Source organism: Malaya genurostris, chromosome 2 (assembly GCF_030247185.1).
Source record: "Malaya genurostris strain Urasoe2022 chromosome 2, Malgen_1.1, whole genome shotgun sequence".
In the NCBI taxonomy this organism is placed as follows: domain Eukaryota; kingdom Metazoa; phylum Arthropoda; class Insecta; order Diptera; family Culicidae; genus Malaya; species Malaya genurostris.
Genome location: NC_080571.1, coordinates 336,844,636 through 336,863,930, shown reverse-complemented (window position 1 = coordinate 336,863,930; position 19,295 = coordinate 336,844,636). Strand labels below are relative to the sequence as shown.

At 37.0% G+C, this 19,295-nt stretch overlaps 1 protein-coding gene across 5 annotated transcripts in view; it reads left to right on the top strand.

Moving 5' to 3' along the window:
• Positions 1–19,295, top strand: part of LOC131431705 (protein sickie-like) — a 477,836-nt gene that overhangs the window by 303,970 nt on the left and 154,571 nt on the right. For 2 of the 5 annotated variants that reach the window (XM_058597565.1, XM_058597569.1), the window contains 4 exons: positions 15,116–15,591; positions 15,656–15,803; positions 15,958–16,344; positions 16,969–16,995. In XM_058597565.1, the coding sequence (XP_058453548.1) occupies positions 15,116–15,591; positions 15,656–15,803; positions 15,958–16,344; positions 16,969–16,995 (1,038 nt within the window). The remainder of the gene's footprint in view (positions 1–15,115; positions 15,592–15,655; positions 15,804–15,957; positions 16,345–16,968; positions 16,996–19,295) is intronic. The other 3 variants (XM_058597566.1, XM_058597568.1, XM_058597567.1) reach the window with 3 other exon arrangements.

Genomic DNA, 19,295 nt, shown 5'->3' with positions numbered 1-19,295 from the left:
GCTGAAACTGAGGCCTATTTTGAGGCAAAGGACAAATCGTACTACAAAAATGGTATCGAAAAGTTGGAAGATCGCTTTAATCGCTGTATCGCCTCTGATGACATTTATGTTGAATAATAAAAACGGATTTTGGCAAAAAAGTTTGTGTTTCTATTAAACGATACGAACTTTTCAGCCGAACTGTTAACTGAAAATTGTGAAAAATACATTTTATTTTCAAATTCACTAAAAATCTGAAAAAAAATTTTCAGTCTATATTTTTTTAGAAAGTTCAATTGATCTCCTATAACTTCTTCTAAGAAGCTAGTTATAATTTTATTTGATTTTACGTTTCGTCTTAGACTCATCAGTGCGTAGCAGTTTATGTTGAAACTGCTACCTCCGACCTGACGGTTCAACATGAACCGCCAGGCAGACGTAAAGTTAATGCTATTTGCAAAACACTTTTTTGATATTACACCTAAGTGTAATATCAAAACTGACGTCCCTAACGTTATAAATTATAATTGTTTGAAAATAATGCGGTTGAAAACGCATACGCCCTTTTCAAAAATTAGTCTTAAGTGAAAAAATCTCTAGACCAGTGAAAAAATAATTCATTTGCTACACCGATCACACATGTAAAGTCTCACCTATATTCAAATGGGTCGTGCCAGAATTTTGCCACTTCATGACGATTTGGCATGGAATTGCTCGACGGTATCATCCCAGGTAACCAGTAAGCATTAATAATGGCATTAAAATAGCCTTTTATGAGCACCCAAAATGCTTATAGCTCTGTATCTGAAATCTGAAAGCTCATCGGTTGTAAATCTGTCAGAACTCAGCTTTCAGAATGCACACCAGCCATAAATAAGCATTATCTACGAATAGCCGTATATTTTGCCAAAGTCGGCTTTAATTTAGTCTCAAGTGCGATTGAAATGCCAATTAGCGATTATTTGCGGGTCATAATGAGGCATTAGTATGTGCTTCTAGGTTACCGGGGATCAATTGCAATAAATCCTTACCGAGCAAGCAACACCCGATTGTAGCCAGGTGGATGTTACTTTTCGCTCCGTTAATAGTTAAATACATGAGGATTTATATTTTTTTTCTATCTCGAGATCTCACAAATCCACGACGCTATTCTAACCGTTTTAAAATAGTGAACAATCGATAACGTTTTGGTTCCAAAATGAATCAACTCTACCTTGTCTGGTAGAAAATTAAGATTGATTGAGGTTAATTGAGCTGACGATTTGGCATCAAAGACTTAAAAGTTTTCAATTTATCTTGGGATTCCACAGAACAATAAAATCAAAACTAGGAATTTTATAATTATTCATTTCTTAAAAGTTGAAAGCAAATCGTAGACCCATCTAACATTGAGTATCGAGTTTATACGTTCTTCACACATTCGGTTTTCTTCGTCAGTCGTCGGTTCGTTTCGTGACTCAATCAGTTTAAAAACCTCCAATTAACCAATTGTCTCGGCTCATACAGTCATTCGGAACCAGTGACAAGGCACAACCACACGATAGTCTGCCAACCGAACAATCCAATTGAAGATTGATTTGTGCTGAGTGCGCTAACTTCGAATCCATGCAAATCGTGCAGGCCAAGATTTCTATCACTCAATAAAGGCATTTCGCAGACAGTTGGCTGAGTGCACCCGAAATCGAACAGCCCCATTCCGCAGAACATAATTTCTCGGTTTGCTAAATTGAGAGCATTGAGTGACAGATTGTGGATTCCATTTGCCTCAAGATATGGAGCACGATAGAAGTTCGATACGCGGATGTTCATCGGAATGGCAATGCGCGAAGAAACTCTAGCCTTAGTCTTTTGCATACGGACTCCGATTCATTAGTTTCAATTAGTTCAGTCAATTAGTGAAGTCACTTGGTTACTAGCACTGCTCTAATTGCTTACTTCAGACTTTTACCCAATCAGCACCCCACGATTCATGAGTAGGACAATCTCAAACTCCCTCGCGAGAAAATAGAACCCGATGACAGTCGGTTGTTATTGTGCCACATCCAAGAAGGCGACGAGATTCCTTCGAATCACAATCTTTTTTACAGTGAATTATGCGGGCCGTTGCCCGCCTGCTTGATCCACATTCGAAGTGAAAAATGTGCTGTGACTGATTCGATTTTGAGCGTTGAACAAAAAATAAAAACATTTTTGTATTAGCATTCCTGCGCTTTGGTCGTCGAACGAAGAACTTTCACCGCACCTGGACTGGGGTTCCCTTTCTCATGGAATTCATTCAGCACGCGCCCGATTGAAGGATAATCTGCAATAATAAATTCCTAGCCGTGCAGCGACCTCGTCTGGATGGTTTTCCTTTCTATGATGCGGTACAATACATCGACAATACACAGGTGCTTTTATGAGCTGCGGGGAAACTTAACCGATGAAGTTCGCATCTATGCAATGCGGATTGTATGCGAACTGGGGCACATTCATTCCCTTCAGCTGACTGCAGGGGCTATAAAGTGCTGCACTAAGAGTGAATTGTTGAAGCAAAAATACTTTAAAAGTTTAAATTAAAAAAGAAATAACATTTAATTCGAATTATGCTAAAACTCTCCAAACAGACATACCGAAGTTCGTTCGGAACTTTTACCCAACTGTGAGGAAGACAGTCGTAATTTTCCATTAAACGAAACAAGTTATTTTCAAGGCTACTTTGATAAGTTTCCTCTGTCAGACTCATTTGTCGGTTCTACCGAAACTGTTTTCAAAGCTGCTTATGAGTTTCCCCCTCCTCCCCCTCCCATTCCACAGGATTCGGCCTAGAAAAAAGTTGAGCTAGAAAATCGCTTTGATCTATCAAAGCAGGCTTAGTCAAGCGGAATTTCGACATTTTGCAACCATGTCTGGAACGAGCTAATTATTCTCCAGGAACAGAAACATCGAACGAACATTTTTCCCCAGTTCAGTGCTCGATAATAGAAAAAAGAGCACACACCAAAAAAAACTTTAACCGTGCTTCAGTTTACAAACGCTAATTGTCCTGTCCGTTTCTTTGCGTTGCAAAATTTAACACCGCCGAATCCGCTGAGTGGATTTACACCGTGTAATTGATAAATTCGCACCACTCCAGACGAGTAATGACTGTATTTGTTATTCGTTTACTTTTTTTTCTTCATCCAGTAATGGATGTCGAGAATATATTTACGATATGCAAATTAATTACAACCAACCGACACCAAAGTTTTTTGCAACGGTACCCGTGCCGTGACAGGATAGTATTTTTTATTCGTGTCCTACAACCGAGAATAATCCGCATGCAGATTTTCAATTAACCATAGTTCCGGCAGCGGTCAACGGACTACCAGGAAATGGCAATACTAGTTAGTCAAAACTACTTTCGGCTACGATAGTACTAGTATAGTACAGAAACAGGGTGGGTACTTTCTGAATGACACTGGTTTGGCCTGTGCCGGTTGCTGATAAGCGCTCCGATTGGGCGTGTGAAATTATCATAAATTTCACAACGGGATTATGTCCGGACCGGATCTCTGGGCCTGCCAAACCGAAAGCCAAAGAAGGATACCGCGTCCGCTCGGTTGGTTGCGCATTTGTACAGAATTCCCCGACGCAGCTGGTGATGAGGTTTTCGGTGGAACGACGTTGATGCTGTTGTTGTGGTTAGTGGGAAAATAATTAAATGATGAATGATTTATGCGTGTTTTACAGCTGATAGATTTATTATCTCCGGTTGGAGTTGTGCTGATATTGCGAAAGTTGAGCGGCATTCGCACCGAATGAAACTAAATCTCCATAGTTTTTCAACTGAACTGAAGTTGAAGTTTTATTGTAATTTGGTGTTTCTTTTCATTAAAGAGATCACCTGTTCACCGAACTTAGAATGGTTGTTGTTTTCGATCGAATCATCCACCGAATGATGGCCTGGCATGGATAATTCAGATACTGATTAAAATATAGCTGGAATCTATTGTACATTCTACGTTGTTTCTTTTAATTTTTTTTTGCATGATCCTAAATCCGAGTTCCCCTGAATTTTGAAATGTCCTTAGTTTTCAATTGTTTTGAATTTTGGTTAAGATTTTTTCTAAATTCTTACCTCTGAATTCTACTATATTAAGGATTCCGAGTTCTTCTGAATTCTGAGCTCTCAATTCTTCTGAGCTTTGAATTCTTGAAAGTTTTCAGTTCTAAGTTTTTCTAAAGTCCGAGTCCTAAACTCTTCTAATAATTTCTGAGCTTTGAATTCTTATGAATTTGAAGTTTTGAATTAAACAGGGTGGCAAGTGAACGGGAAAATCGGGAAAACCGGGAAAAAGTCGGGAACTCGATTTCGGGGGAAAAAATCGGGAAAAAGTCGGGAATTTTAATGAAAAACCGGGGAAAATATTACTAGCTCACCTATGAGTAACAGTTGTTAGCAAAATGATTTCATTTCAACGATTGAAAAGTAGAAGACAATACCCAATTTTGCGTTTGAGCGAAATGTTCAGTACAAGTGTTGAAACAACTTATTGTCCATTGGAAATTGGGCCAACACCCCATGTCTCGTCCAACGATTTTCAGAGGCTTGCAGGCAGTTTTAAATCAAACAGGAAGCATAATAATAATAATAAAATTATTGAAACTGGTTTCTGTGGACCAGTCAAAAATCTTAGAAAGATTTAGAAAATGGATTGATTTGTTCAGTGAATCTATGTTTAATTTTCTTTCAAAGGTCCTCCACTATTCCATAGTAGGATCACAAGAACGTTGATATTGATGTAGATGAAGGTGAATTGAAATTAGTTTGAGCCTTTGGAACTCCAATAAAGTAATGATATAAATTATATACGGCTATGTCTATATTTCAGTGTTTACATTCGATAGTATTGAACTAATCATTGCCTAATTTGAAACCCTGAATGTTATTAATTGATCTGCTAGAATCAGATCAATTGTAGAAGGATTTATCATAGAAGATAAATTAGTTCATCACGAAGAACTCGTACTTTCTGATTATGTTTCTGATTACTCTACGAGCATTTAGAATCTTATTAAAAAAAACAGATCGATATCTTATGCATTTTGACAGCTATCATTTGATTTATTTGCCCATAAACGCATTGGAATCATAAACATTGTTTATTGACTAACAGATACATTAGAAAAAAAAAAATGGTGTTTTAAAAGAGCAAGTCGTGGCAACAGAACGGTATTGCGAAATACTATGAGTTTTGGATTCCGAGTTTTTCTGAATTCTGAGCTCTCGGTTCTTCTGAGTCCTGATATCTTCTCAATTTCTGATCTCAGAGTTTTAAATTTTTCTGAATTCTGAGCTCCGAATTATTCTGAATTCTGAGCTCAGCACTCTACTGGATTTAGAATCATTCTGCATTCCGACTTCTTTTAACTTCTGATTTCAGCCAAATTCTTAGTTTACAATTATTCAGAATCCTTCTGGATCCTGAGCTCGTAATTTCTCTGAATTTTCGCGCTTTCAATTCTTCTGCTTTCTGATATCTTTTGAATCTCTGATCTCAGAGTTCTGAATTAATCTAAATTCTGAGCTCTGAACTCTTCTGAATTTAAAATCATTCTGCATTCCGAGTTCGGAATACCTTAAAATACTACAACCTTGATGGTTCTTATTTCTCCCGAATTCTGATTTCCAACTTCTTCTAACTTCTGACTTCGAAATTCTTCAGAATTCTTCTGAGTTCTTAGTTTAGGATTCTCCTGAATTCAGAGATCCGTATTATTCTGAATCCTCCTGTTTGAACTCTTCTAAATTCTGAGTTCTACATTATTGTCAATTTCTCTGTATTTCGAGTACAGAAGAATTCTATGTTCTTGAATTTAAAAAAATTCTGATTTCAGTCAAATTCTTAGTTTGTAGTTTTCAAAATCCTTCTGAATCCTGAGCTTGTGGATTCCTCTGACTTTTGGATTCCGAGGTTTCGCTCTTAGTTCTTCTGAATCCAGATATCTGAATTTCTGATCTCAGAGTTCTCTGAATTCTTATCACCGAATTATTCCGAATAGTGAGTTCCGAATTCTTCTGAATTTAGAAACATTCTGCATTCAAGTTCAAAATTCCTTAAAGTACTACCATCTTTATTCTCCTGAATCCTTCCGGCCTCTTCTAAGATTTGGATTCTTCTGAATTTTGAGTTTTGGAATTTTGGAATTTCTAAATTATTCTTAATTGTTTTGAATTCTTCTGCATTCATCTGACAACGTTTCAATTGTTATGAATTCGTTTGAATTTTTCTGATCTCATTTGAATTCTTTTTCATTTCATTGAGTTCTTCTGAATTCTTTTGATTTTTTCGTAATTCTTCGCGATTTTACATTATTCTTCTGCATTCTTCTGAAGTGTGCTGGAACATTTTTCGAATTCTCGAGAATTCTGAGCTCTAAATTCTTCTCCTGCATAGTAGGCTCTGTATTCTCCTACTGAATTTTAAGCTCAAAATTCATCTGATTATTTCGGCTTTTAGAGTTCGGAATTTACCCAAATTCCTTCTTCTTAATTCTTATGAATTCTTCTTATTTCTGAGTTCGGAATCCAATAGAATGATGCATTCAAAGTTCATCTGAGTAATGAATTCTGATTATTTTCGACCTCGTAGTTTTTAGTTTTTCAGAATCTTCCTGAATTTTTTAGATTTCTATTATTCTGAGCCCTGAATGCATCTCAATTCCTGAATCCAGATTTTTGAATGCTGATCTCCAAATTATTCTAAATTGTGAGCTTCGAACTGTTCTACATTCAAACTCGGAATTCCTTAAAATACAACTGTCTTTGTTCTCCTAAGTCTAAGTCCAAGATCTGGATTCTTCTGAATTTGAAGTATTCTAATTGTTCACCTGAATTCTGAGCTCTGTATTCGCCTGCTGAATTTTAAGCTCAAAACTCGTTTGATTTGTGAGTTCGGAATTATTCTGAATACTTCTGCATTCAGAGTTCGGAATTTATCCAAACTCCACCTTCCTAATTCTTATGATTTTTTCTGAGTGCGGAGCTTCGAATTGTTTTGATTTCTCCTAAATTTTGAGTTCGGAATTTTTTCGAACTCTGACCTTTGAATTCTTCTGAATTGTTCTAAATGTTGAACTCTTAACTGAGAGTTCTCCTGTGTTCTAGTTTCCTACTGATTCTAAGTTCTTATTTCCTTTCAACTCATAAACTTTAAAAATGCTTCCAAACTTTGCAGTTTCTGAGCTCAGGATTCTTCTGATTTTAGAATGCCGACATCTCCTGAGCTCAAAGTTATAAATTCTTCAGAGCTCCGAGATTCATCAGAATTTTTAAATTCCCCTGAATGTTTGTGAACTCTGTATTACTTCTAGTACTGAGTTTGGTATAATTCTCATTTATACAATCTACATTTTTTTCTTTTAATTTTTTTGTATAATCCTTAATCCGAGTTCTTCTGAATCCTGAAATGTCCTTAGTTTTCAATTGTTCTGAATTTTAGTTCAGTTTTTTTTTTTCTTCTAAATGCTAACCTCTGCATTCTACTAAATTAAGGTTTCCGAGTTCTTCTGAATTCTGAGCTGTCAATTCTTTTACGCTCTGAATTCTTAAAAGTTTTGAGCTCTGATTTTTTCTAAGGTTTGAGTTCCTAATTCTTCTAATATTTTTGAGTTTTGGATCCTTTTGAATTCTGAGTTCTTCGGAGTTCCGAGTTAGTTAGTTCTAAGTTCTTCTGAATGCTGAATTTCTTTGCATTCTGAGTTGTTTATTTGTTTATATCGTTCATCTAGACCCGGTTTTAACCGCATTCTGAGTTCTGCTTTCCTTTGATTTCTTAGAACTGAACCTTATGAATTCACATTTTTGAGTTCTCGTAAATTTTGTATTCCAAATTCTAAAAGTACTGAATTCATTTTTTGCCGAAAGTTTTTAAATCTTCAAATCTCTTTTGAGCACTGAACTGTGAATTCTTCTAAATTCTGAATTCATCTTAACTTTGAGTTCGGCATTTTTTTTTGTATTTTGAATTTTTCAAAAATGAATTCTGAATTTTTTCAAACTCTTCCAAATCTTTTCGAATGCTCTAAATACATTCCAATTATTTTTAATTTGTTCGAGATCATCTGAATTCGCTTCAATTCAACTGAACCCTTTTGATTTTTTTGGGATACGTCTGAACTCTGAATTGTTTTAAATTTCTCTGAATTCGGTTTGAGTGCTCTGGACAATTTGTTTTTTGTTTTTCTGGATTATTTTACACTCAGAGCTCGGGATTATTCCAAATTCTTCGTACTTGAATTTTGCAGTTCTGAACAGTGCTGTAAAACTTCATTCAATTCAATTGAAATCGAATGTGTGCACGCACTGACGATCACTCTGCTACAGTAAACTTTACATTCCAACACACTATCTTCGCTGTCGCAGTGAAGGAGCATCATCCCGTTCTTCATTCGTTTCTCTTTCTGCCTATGCTCAGTTTAACCACCGTCAGTTTATCTCTTGAAGTAACAAAATATCTCTTACATTTCAATGAGAGAGCGACCTTTAAGTGAGGTTCATGTAAACATTCGAATTGGTTCAAGATAGGGGATGAAAGGTAAGCCAGTCAATATAACTGAAATATCAATTACAAAATAAACATGAATTAATGGTTCCCTCTTTCACTTTTTATTTTTAATATTTCGAAACACATTTCAATGCAGTCAATATTATCGATTTTAACTTGCTGGTGATAATTGAAAACTCGTATGAGAACCGCCACCCTCTATTTATCATTATGGTTGGAGAGAATTTTGTTCTATCGAGTTGTTGTTTAGGCCTATTCATTCGCACTTGTTCACTATTCACAGTGAAGACAAGGAAGACAATGAAACAGGTGAACTACTTGGCACTATAGGTAAACTGAGGAAGCAAAACTTCAAGTGACTAGGTGCGGTTATTCAATTGACGATGAATTCTGGGAGCCTCGGCAACAAAAGTAAAATGAAATCAGCGACCAAAAATTTCATTTTCATCTAATAATATTCGATTGAAATGAAGTTTTACCGCACTGGTTCTGAAACCTTCAGAGTTTTTTTTTTTGACTGCTGAATTCTGGTTTTGATTTTGATTTAGGAGATCTCAATATTTCCGAGCTCTCGTACGAATTTCAGAGCTCAGAACTCAGATCTTCCAACTATTGTGAATTTTGAGAACCAAACTCTTCTAAAATCCGAATTCAGAATCATTCTGCAAATTCTGAGATCTTATTTGTCTGAATCTATTCTTTCATATTCTACATGATCATAATTCTTCTGAATCCTTCCAAATTCGAAATTCCTTTCAGTTTTACGTTTTATGTTCTTTTTATATTTTTTTCATTATCCTCACTATAGTTTAGAAATCCGAGTTATTCCGAATTCTGAAATGTTCAAAGTTTTCAATTGTTCTGAATTTTGGTTCAGACTTTTCTGATTTCTTAATCAGAACTTCTGAGTTCTGAATTGTTAAAAATTTTGAGTTATGATTTTTTCTTTGGTCAAAGTCCTGAATTATTCTAATTCTAATTTCTAATTCTAATTCTAGTTCTAAGTCCATCTGAATTGTGAGTTTAGGATCCTTTTGAATTCTGATCTTTCCGGAGTTTTTCTTAGTTGGTTTCAATTCACTAGAATATTTTTTTTTCAAATGTATTTTCAAAATTCTTCTACGTTTTTCGAAATTCTTCTGAATTCCTTTTTAGTGCCTTGACACATTTTGTTTATTTTTGAGTGCTCTGAGATATGAATTCTCCTGAGTTCTCAGTTCTGAATTCAGAGATCCGAATTATTCTGAATTTCTCTGTATTCTGAGCGCGGAATGCTTCCATATTCTACGTTCTTTAATTTTGAATTATGCATTCAAAATTTTTCTACGCGGATTTTTTCGCAGTTTTCCGAAGTTACGCGATTTATTTCACGCGGTATTTTTTTTTTGCGCGAAATTTTAAAAGTTGTCCGGTTTTTTTTGTTTTGTCTTAGAAATGCATAAAACGTCGGGATCTGGTGTTATGCAGAAATTTTTTTAAATCAACACACAGAATGTTTTCAATTTTTTTAAAAAAGAAAAAAAAATGCGCAGATTACACCATATCTCGACGTTTCATGCATTTCTAAGACATTTGGCATCGGTAAAAAAATTTCGATTTCGGAAATCCCCAAAGTCGATTCTGAATTCTGATCTTGGCTGAGATTTTATATATTTTTTGAGATTTCTGAGTTTATCAGAATCCTTCTGAATCCTGAGTTCGGAGTTACTCTGACTTATGGATTCCGAATATTTAAAAATTCGGAGTTTTCAACTCTTCTGACTCCGCATATCTTCTGAATTTCTGATCTCAGAATTTTGAATTTTTCTGAATTCTGATCTCCGAATGATTCTGAATTCTGAGCTCAGAACTCTTCTGACTTTAGAATTATTATGCATTCCGAGTTCAGAATACTTTGAAATACAACGATCGTAATGGTTCTTAATTATTCCGAATTCTGAATTCCGCATTCTTCTAAGATTTTGTGCCGGAAGTTTGTGTTCCTGAATCCTTTAAAGTTCTTCGAAATTCTTCTGAATTGTTTCGAATTCATTTGCGTTTGTTCTGAATACATTTCAAATTCGTTTACACTTTCCACATTTAACCTGAATTCTTCTGCATTTCATAGAGTTCTTCTGATTTTTTAAATTTCTTCTTCGAAATTCTCCTGGATTTTTCTTAAGGTTTCTGGAACATTTTTTGAGCTCTTAAAAAAGTTCGAAATGTTTTCCATTTCTAAGATCATAATTCTTCTAAATCCATTTTTTCAGCTTTCAACGATCTCAATTCAGCCGAATTCGGGATTCTTCTCAATTCAATATTCGGAATTCTGAGCTCTGATTCCGATTGTTCTTAAAAAGAATCAGTTCGTCGAGATTCAAAATTCAAAATAATTTCACTCAATTTTATTCGGAGATGACATATGAAAAGTCGTATACTCCCAAACAAGGGTCCTGAATTATGTTTGGTTCTGACCTCTGGTACCGGAGCTACAGGATGATATGTGAAATGAAAAAAAAAATTGTGTAACTAATTTTCGCGTAGATGGCTGAACCGATCTAAGATTCAAATGAAATCTAAGACTCATCTAAGATTCAAATGAAAAGTTTCAAGATTCTATGAAACATCTTGTTTTTCAGTCAGATCCAACTTCCGATTTCGGAGATACAGGATGATTAGTATAAAAATGTCTATTTCATATAAATTAATCAGGTTTATCGGGTTTTCGTTTCGGAAGGCCCCCAAAAATTTAATTCGCACTATGATTCCTCAAAGATGTCGACATTGATTTTCAAACATTTTGAAGCAAATGTAAACTATGCAGCTACTCAGGTGAATTTGTATGACTTCGGCTACAGCGAATTATGAATTGCGGTTTCAGTATCGAATCGTTTCTCAAAGCTCAATCGTTTTCTCAAAAAAAAGCCAAATCGAATTTCAGAAACAAAAGTTCAAATTAAAATAAATCCAATTTTAGTCAATTCTGACTTCCGATTCTGGAATTGTAGGATGATGAATTTTTAAAATTCAAAGCGATATAGAAGATGACAATCCCGAAAAGCTTTAAAGTTTTACCCAAAACTATTGCAATTTATTCGTTATATGGCCATACGAATCGGTTTGGGTTATGCTGGTTCCTGAATACCGACTCTGGAAGTACCTTAAATTACCCTAATCTCTAAAGTGAAAATTACTTTGACATATCATGGAATGTTTAATCGATTGTTACACTTTTATATTCAAATTTGATCCTATTTGCAGTTTCGACATTACAGAGTAATGAGTGATTAAAATGACAAATTGCCGCTTAAAACGACGTTCATTAAAATAATGTCATGAAAACTGAAACACCGAAGAATATTCATGCAAAAAACATATGCGGATTGATAGAAAAAAGTATCATCTCACTGCTAGGTGGATTAAGCACGTTTTTTTCAATTGTTTGGGTGGCTTAGATTTTTATTGATTTTGATTTCTACGTTCTTGAATTCCGAGTTATGAATCCTTCCTTATGAGTTTAGAATTTTGAATCCAATAGAAAAATGCAAAATTCATCTGAGTACTGAGATCTGATTTCTTTCGAGCTCGTAGTATTTAGTTTTTCAGAATTCTTCTGAATTTTGAGCTCTCAATTCGTCTGAGTCCTGATTTTTTTTTTTTTGAATTTCTGAACCCAGAGCTCTGAATTTTTTCTACATTCTGATCACCGAATTATTCTGAATTCTGAGCTCATAACTCTTCTGACTTTCGAATCATTCTGCATTCCGAGTTCGGAATACTTTGAAATACAACGATCGCAATGGTTCTTAATTATTCCGAATTCTGAATTCCGACTTCTTCTAAGATCTGAATTCCCAGGAAGTTCGAGTTCTTCATACTTCAAAGTTCTTCGAAATTCTTCGGAATTCTCCCGATTCTTCTGAATTGTCTCGAATTCATATGTATTACTCTGATATCTGAACACGTTTCAGTTGTTCTTTTTCATAAATACGTTTATTTCATAGGCCATATACATAAGTTTTTCTTCGCCGTGGCATCCACAATATTTTCGAATTTTCAATTCTCAGCTCCGAACTTTTTTGAGTTCTAAAATCTAAATTGTTCTCAATTTTTTTTTGTTCCGAGTGAGAAATTCATTCAAATTCTACGTTTTGTAATTTCGAGTTATGAATCCTTAGAACCATGCATTCAAAGTTCATTTGAGTACTGAATTCTGATTTCTACCGAACTCGAAGTTTTTAGTTTTTCAGAATCTTTCTGAAAGCTCTCAATTCTTCTGAGTGCTGAAATTTTTTGAATTTCTTAATCCAGAGCTCAGAGAGTTCTCATGTGTTCTAGATTCCTACAAATTCTGAGTTCTGGTTTCCTTTCAATTATTGAACCCTTTGAATTAAAAGTTATAAATTCTTCTGAATCCTTCATTCCGTGTTCCTCTGAATTCTTCTGAGTTCCAGATTCATCAGAAAATTCAATTCACCTGAATATTTCTGAGCTCTGAATTAATTCAAAAGTATTGAGTTCTTATTTCTAAGTTTTAAATTATTCGAAGTTCTGTCTTCGACTTACTTAACTATGGGGCGCTTTTTCAAAATTTACCCTATTCAAGAAACGGTAGAACAGCAACATAATTTTTTCTCCATAGCATCGAAAATAGGGTCAACAACTTATGATAAAATTTCCAGTAGTAGAGATAACCACAAATAACTCTAAATTGAAGTTTTCTTAAATGTTTAGTATGGACAAGCATTAAGATAAAATTCCAGCCGAATGCATTGAACGAATCATCGCACAAAGCCGATAGATAGAAATGCGAGATATTTTCAGTGGTATGTTACAGATGTTCATTATTTGTTATAGATTAAAACCTTTGGCATTTCAAAACCTTTTGGTTGTAAGATGTTGACTAAAAATATCTAGTTTATGGAATGCATATCATATCACATCATATTACAATTTCTCACGAGTGTTTGGCCACGCTTGGCGACTGGATATCAAAAATTTTCATTTTAGAATTCTTAAATTTGGATTAAGGGGCGGGTAGGGTATAACACATTTGAAAAATCATTCATTATTTTCTTTTTATTTTCTTATAGTAAAACATTTCAACAATATACTGTGAAATTTTTAAGCCTATCAGAACAAAACTCAGCAGGTTATGGGCCTTTATTTTTGCCGATCTCATACTACGAAGAATAAAGAGCTGCGCGCATAGGCCCAAGATTTCTGCTTCGATTGACTTAAAAACTTGATAAAACATTCTCGAAATGTTTCATTATAACAAAATAAAAAAGAAAAAATATGGCTTTTTGAGAATGTTAGAGCCTACGTGCCCCCTTTGAATAATAAATTGTTTCCTTCGATTTTATAGACAATATAACATATAAAAAACCAGACCCCAACGTTTTCGTTTTCGTTGTTTGGTACTATGGGAAGGTTTAACAGCAACAAAATGGCGGATTTTTTCGTGAAAAATCGTAGTTTTCACTTTGAACAACCACCAAAAATTTAAATATTTGAAAAAAAAATCAAATTATCGCGATTATTGATATTAAGATTTGTGGAAAAAGCATGTCAGTTTTATTCGTATTCGCGTCATCTAGTTATGTCTCTGACATGACCCTCCCGCCTTTTTAGTATTTAGTTTCTCTAAGAGCTGAGTTCAGACTCGGAATTCGTTAAAATAAGTCTGAATTCGTCTTAATTGCTACTAATTTTTCTAAACTCATCAGAATCCGTTTGAATTTAGCTACATTCGTCAGAATTAATCCGAAATCATCTGAGTTTACTGAATTCATACGAATTCGACTTATTTCCCCTTAATTCGTTCTAATTCATCTGAATTATTTGAAATGTTAAACCAATTTTCAATCATCGTTTAATAAGAAGTTAAGTGCAATATATTTCTTTTAAATCGATCTCATTTTCAAAGCTATAATTAAACGCCTACAGTTCGAAATTTGGCACACTAAAAACCACTCGAAACCGTTCCAGTTTTATATAGCTTACCAAACATCCACCATCGGAATGTTAACGATGGAACCCAACAATATTCAAACCAGAGCTTGAAAATAATGCGATGGTTTCGACATTCTGCAGCCATTGGAATTTCCCCGTCTCGGCTGTCGTCACGAGAAGCACAACATTTTCCCGAGCCTCTTCCGTTTTCTCAACCTCGGTGCTAGCGATGAAAATTTCATCGGAAACATTTCAACGCTGTTCATGTTCCATTTTTATGATCCTGGCCGTTCCGTCCCGGGTCATCATCCAGACCAGAAAATGGGGGTGTCGTTTTTCGCACATCAATTACAATGTGTCACTCGTTACATGTACCGGAAACCTTCAGGCAAGTGCAAACACAGGAATCCATTTATCAAAGCGTTTCTGCTAATAAATTGTGTCCTGTGTTCTCTGGCCACTACGGTGGGGCACCATATTCCTATTCATCAAGCGTTCGGAACATGCAAACCAGAACTAGTTGGCCGGTAGTAAATATTTTCTCCGTCTGGATGTGGCGTTGATGACTCGGGTCGCATGCATAATTGCGTTATGTCATAAAAATCAGTAAACTAAAACGCCTGAATGTAGATGTACTATGCTAATGTAAATCCATTTCGTTCTTTCCCCCACAGATGTCGTAGCAGCCGAGGAGATAATCTGGATAGTTTAGGAAACGACCGGTCGGAGTCCGCTATGGATGGTAAACTTTCACGTCCGAACGGTCGTGAATATTGGGGACGTTTACCGGAACCACCGGTGGCTCACAACGGTCACGACAATCAGCAACCACCACCACCACCGTCAAGTGGTCAAAGCCAACAAGGATCGCAACCACCGAGCCCCACATCCAGTCGAAAGGACCGCGGTTCACCGAGTCATTCCAGAAAGAGTAGCTCCTCGTCGAAAATTGCTGGTAGCCGAACGAAGGGAGTACCGCAGAGTTTCGGATATGTAAAGAAGACGAATGGAAGTACGATGCACGGTGTGGACCAACAGGGCCAACAATTGCTAGCGGGAGGCCGCACAGCTCACGTTTCGGCAGTGCCCAGAACCAGTAAACTGAAGGTTTCCGGCGGTACCCAAACTACCACAGCTGATTTTCAAGCTAGTGAGTATTCGAATTCGAATTCGAAAATGTTTCTAAGAAATCTAACAAATTCGTTTCATTTCAGAATCCCAACAACAACATGCACAGTATCGCAGTTTTTCACTGACCGGACCAGGAGCAGCACAGCTCAGCCAATCGGTTAAAGAAAGGTTTGGTTCCGGAACGCATAGTTTGCCTAAGCCCGGTTTAGATATGCATGTCTTCCAACATAGGTTTGTTTTTCTTGCGCCGCAGGAGGCCACCAAGAGATCCCTCTAGTTACTAACCGCATCTCTCGTTTCTACCCTTTCTTTCATTTCTCACCACGGTACCTGAATTTTTAACGCCCCTCCCCGTATGCTAATCCAACCATCCAACCACAACTAGAATGTCCACCCGCGGATCCACTAAGCTCAACGACGGTAGCCTTAGCGATACGCAAACCTACGCCGAAGTGAAGCCCGACTACGGTAGCTATGCGATGTGGCTCCGCCATTCGAGTACGGCCTCGAGTCGCCTGTCCGAAGGCGAATCACTAGAGAGTTTTTCTCTCGGCAGTGGTGGTGGCAACGGTGGTGCTGGTGGTGGCAGCAATAACTCCGGTTCTGGCATCCCTGGTGCCGGAAATAACACCAACACCACGAACCGGCCAAGCAAACTGCTGCACCATGTCCGTGGTGAGACACAACCTGCCATGCACCAACACCAACACCACCACCACCATCACACAGCCACCACGCATAGCCCACGGTTGAACAGAAGCAATAGCATAAGGTAAATATCGTACGAGTATTGTATATTTTGGCTGTTAACAGAAATCTACTTCCGTTCGTTCGTTTGTTCGTAAAATTGCTTCTCAGAATTGATGGCTTTTTTAGATGTTTTATTTGGATTTTTGATTTTTTGTTTTTAAACTCGATGTCGTGAAGAAAATTGCTCGGAATCCGTCATTTTTTCTTTGTTGTTCTACTATCGTTTGCTCCAAACTAATGTCGTTTTCGTTTTTAAACTGCACTACACCGGTGGAGTGCTACACCATGGCATGAATAAATGAACAAAAATGATGAAAACATAAACAGTAACCATTGACTACAATAAACGATTCCATTGCACAGAGCTACACCAAACTTTTGATGAGTGCTACACTAGTGGTATCGGTGCAGAAAAAGTGTAGCACTGGTGTAGTGCAATTGGTAAAAACGAACGGTTTCAGTGCAGCTTTCGCTACACCTGTGTAGTGCAATTTAAAAACGAAAACGACATAAATCACCTTCTGTTCTGCATTGTTTTCGGTGTATCGGTAAATTAACCACAAACTGTTTTCCTCGATATTGGATCATTAATCAAACATTGTCTCCAACCATTTCTCGTCGTTTCATCTAACACACACGCTCCTAGCTATTTGAAAGAAAGGACCTACCCCAGGTAGATATCGTTCCGGATAACAAATCAAAACATGAAAAAAAAAACCACTAACCCGCACTTTTGTCACCGCACTAACATTCTCTTGCATGGCATGCTACGAGTATTGTGCCTATCCTAGAATCCGTTGCACGTTTTGATTGTGAAGCTACTCGTTAATTGCCACTTTTGTAAAACATTCGCGGTACCATAAAATCAATCGAAGTAGGCTCGTCGTAGTTGTCTGAGCTTCGCTCATTTAAGAATTGAATGAAGATTATTTATCTAATGAAATTGCTCACGTAAACAAAAATCAGGATAGGTCACGTAAGAGTAATAAATTTTTTGGCATAATCGGACTTGCTCCAGAGTCCGAACAGAATGACGCAACTTTTTGTGTTCACAGCAGTAGTCTGTGTTCGGTCTGCTACCTGCGGAAATGTTTGTACAAGTACATAAACGTCCAGGTGAGCTGAATGCCTTGGAGAAGTCTGGTTCTTTCTACACGCCTCAAATAATTCGCATAAATTTAAATAATCGATGATGATATTATCGTCTCTGGGTATGAGCGTTTTGGCATCTGCCTGTGCCGGTGATAGTTTTTTTTATTGATTCGGGATGCTGAGCAAACCAAGCAATCTGGATAGAGCACCGGTAATTTTGGCAGGCTTCTCGAAGGAATTCAGGAATGACCAAATATCACCAATGTTCAGAAAACGAGCACGTTGTTTCCCATTGTGCAAAATAATTTATTTGTGTATGCTTTTTGCTCTGAAATACTTTTATGCAGTTTTGAATAAATTCATACTTCCTTCTGCTTCTAACATGGCGCAACGCAATCGAGCTATTGGATAGAATAAGTGATAGAATTAACACTTCGTGATCGGATTCAGTATTACCCTATTACTTTGTCAAAATTACGCAATCAAAGTGACCCCAATAAGTTCCATAAAAGAAATGAATGAAATTAGAATATCTGTTCAACATAGAATTTTTACCAGTACATGCATGCAACCGAAATACAATGCAAAAGAAAAAGGTGGGTGGGTAATGTCAGAGACATAACTGGATGCTGTGGATACGAATTAAACGGATCGTTCAGTTTATTTGACGTTACCTTACCTTACCTAACAGCTATAGGCTTGGTGTGTCCTTTGCTGTATCAAGAATACGTCTCCACATAACTCGGTCCATGGCTGCTCGTCGCCAGCCACTCAAGGCACGGATGCTTCTGAGATCACCCTCCACTTGATCGATCCACCTTGCTCGCTGCGCTCCTCTTCTTCTTGTACCAGTCGGATTAGCTTCAAGAACCATTTTCACTGGGTTGTCGTCCGACATCCGTATGACATGCCCAGCCCATCGTAGACGTCCGATTTTAGCTGTCCGTACGATAGGTGGTTCTCCTAGCAGCTGTTGCAATTCGTGATTCATACGCCGTCTCCACGTTCCGTCTTGCATCTGCACTCCGCCATGGATGGTCCTCAGTACCTTTCTTTCGAAAACACTGAGGGCGCGTTGGTCCTCTGCCAACATAGTCCAGGTCTCGTGGCCATAGAGAACAACCGGTCTAATTAGCGTTTTGTAGATGGTCAATTTCGTGCGGTGGCGTACTTTTCTCGATCGGAGGGTTTTTCTGAGTCCAAAGTACGCACGATTCCCTGCCAAAATACGTCTCTGTATTTCTCTGCTGGTGTCATTGTCGGCGGTCACCAGTGACCCCAAATACACAAACTCGTTAACCACCTCGATATCGTCACCGTCTATCAATATTTGTGGTGGGAGGCGTAGAGCCTCTTCCTCTCATGTATTTTGTTTTCGACGCATTTATGGCCAGTCCGATACGCCTAGTTTCAGCTTTCAGTCCGATGTTGGTTTCCGTCATCTTCTCAAGGTTACGTGTTACAATATCCATATCGTCAGCGAAGCCAAAAAGTTGTACGGACTTTCGGAAGATCGTGCCACTTCGAAAGATCGTGCCTCGCTCTTCGAATCACACCTTCCAAGGCAATATTGAACAAGATACAAGAAAGTCTATCACCTTGACGTAGCCCTCTCCGAGATTCGAAGGGACTCGAGAGCGTCCCAGATACTCGGACGTAGCTCAAGTAGCAAACATTGTTCTAGCATTGTTTTTCTTCACTCTTCTCGCAACGATTGTGCGATTGAAAAAGCGCAGTTTGCTTGTATGATGTGCAACAAGTGTCTTGTTTGATATGATTCATATCAGTCATATTTGTTAAGCAGAAACCGAAAATGAAACTGCTCAAATAAACTTATTATAGAATCAGTTAAATAAACCGATGTGGAACTTAATACGTTTA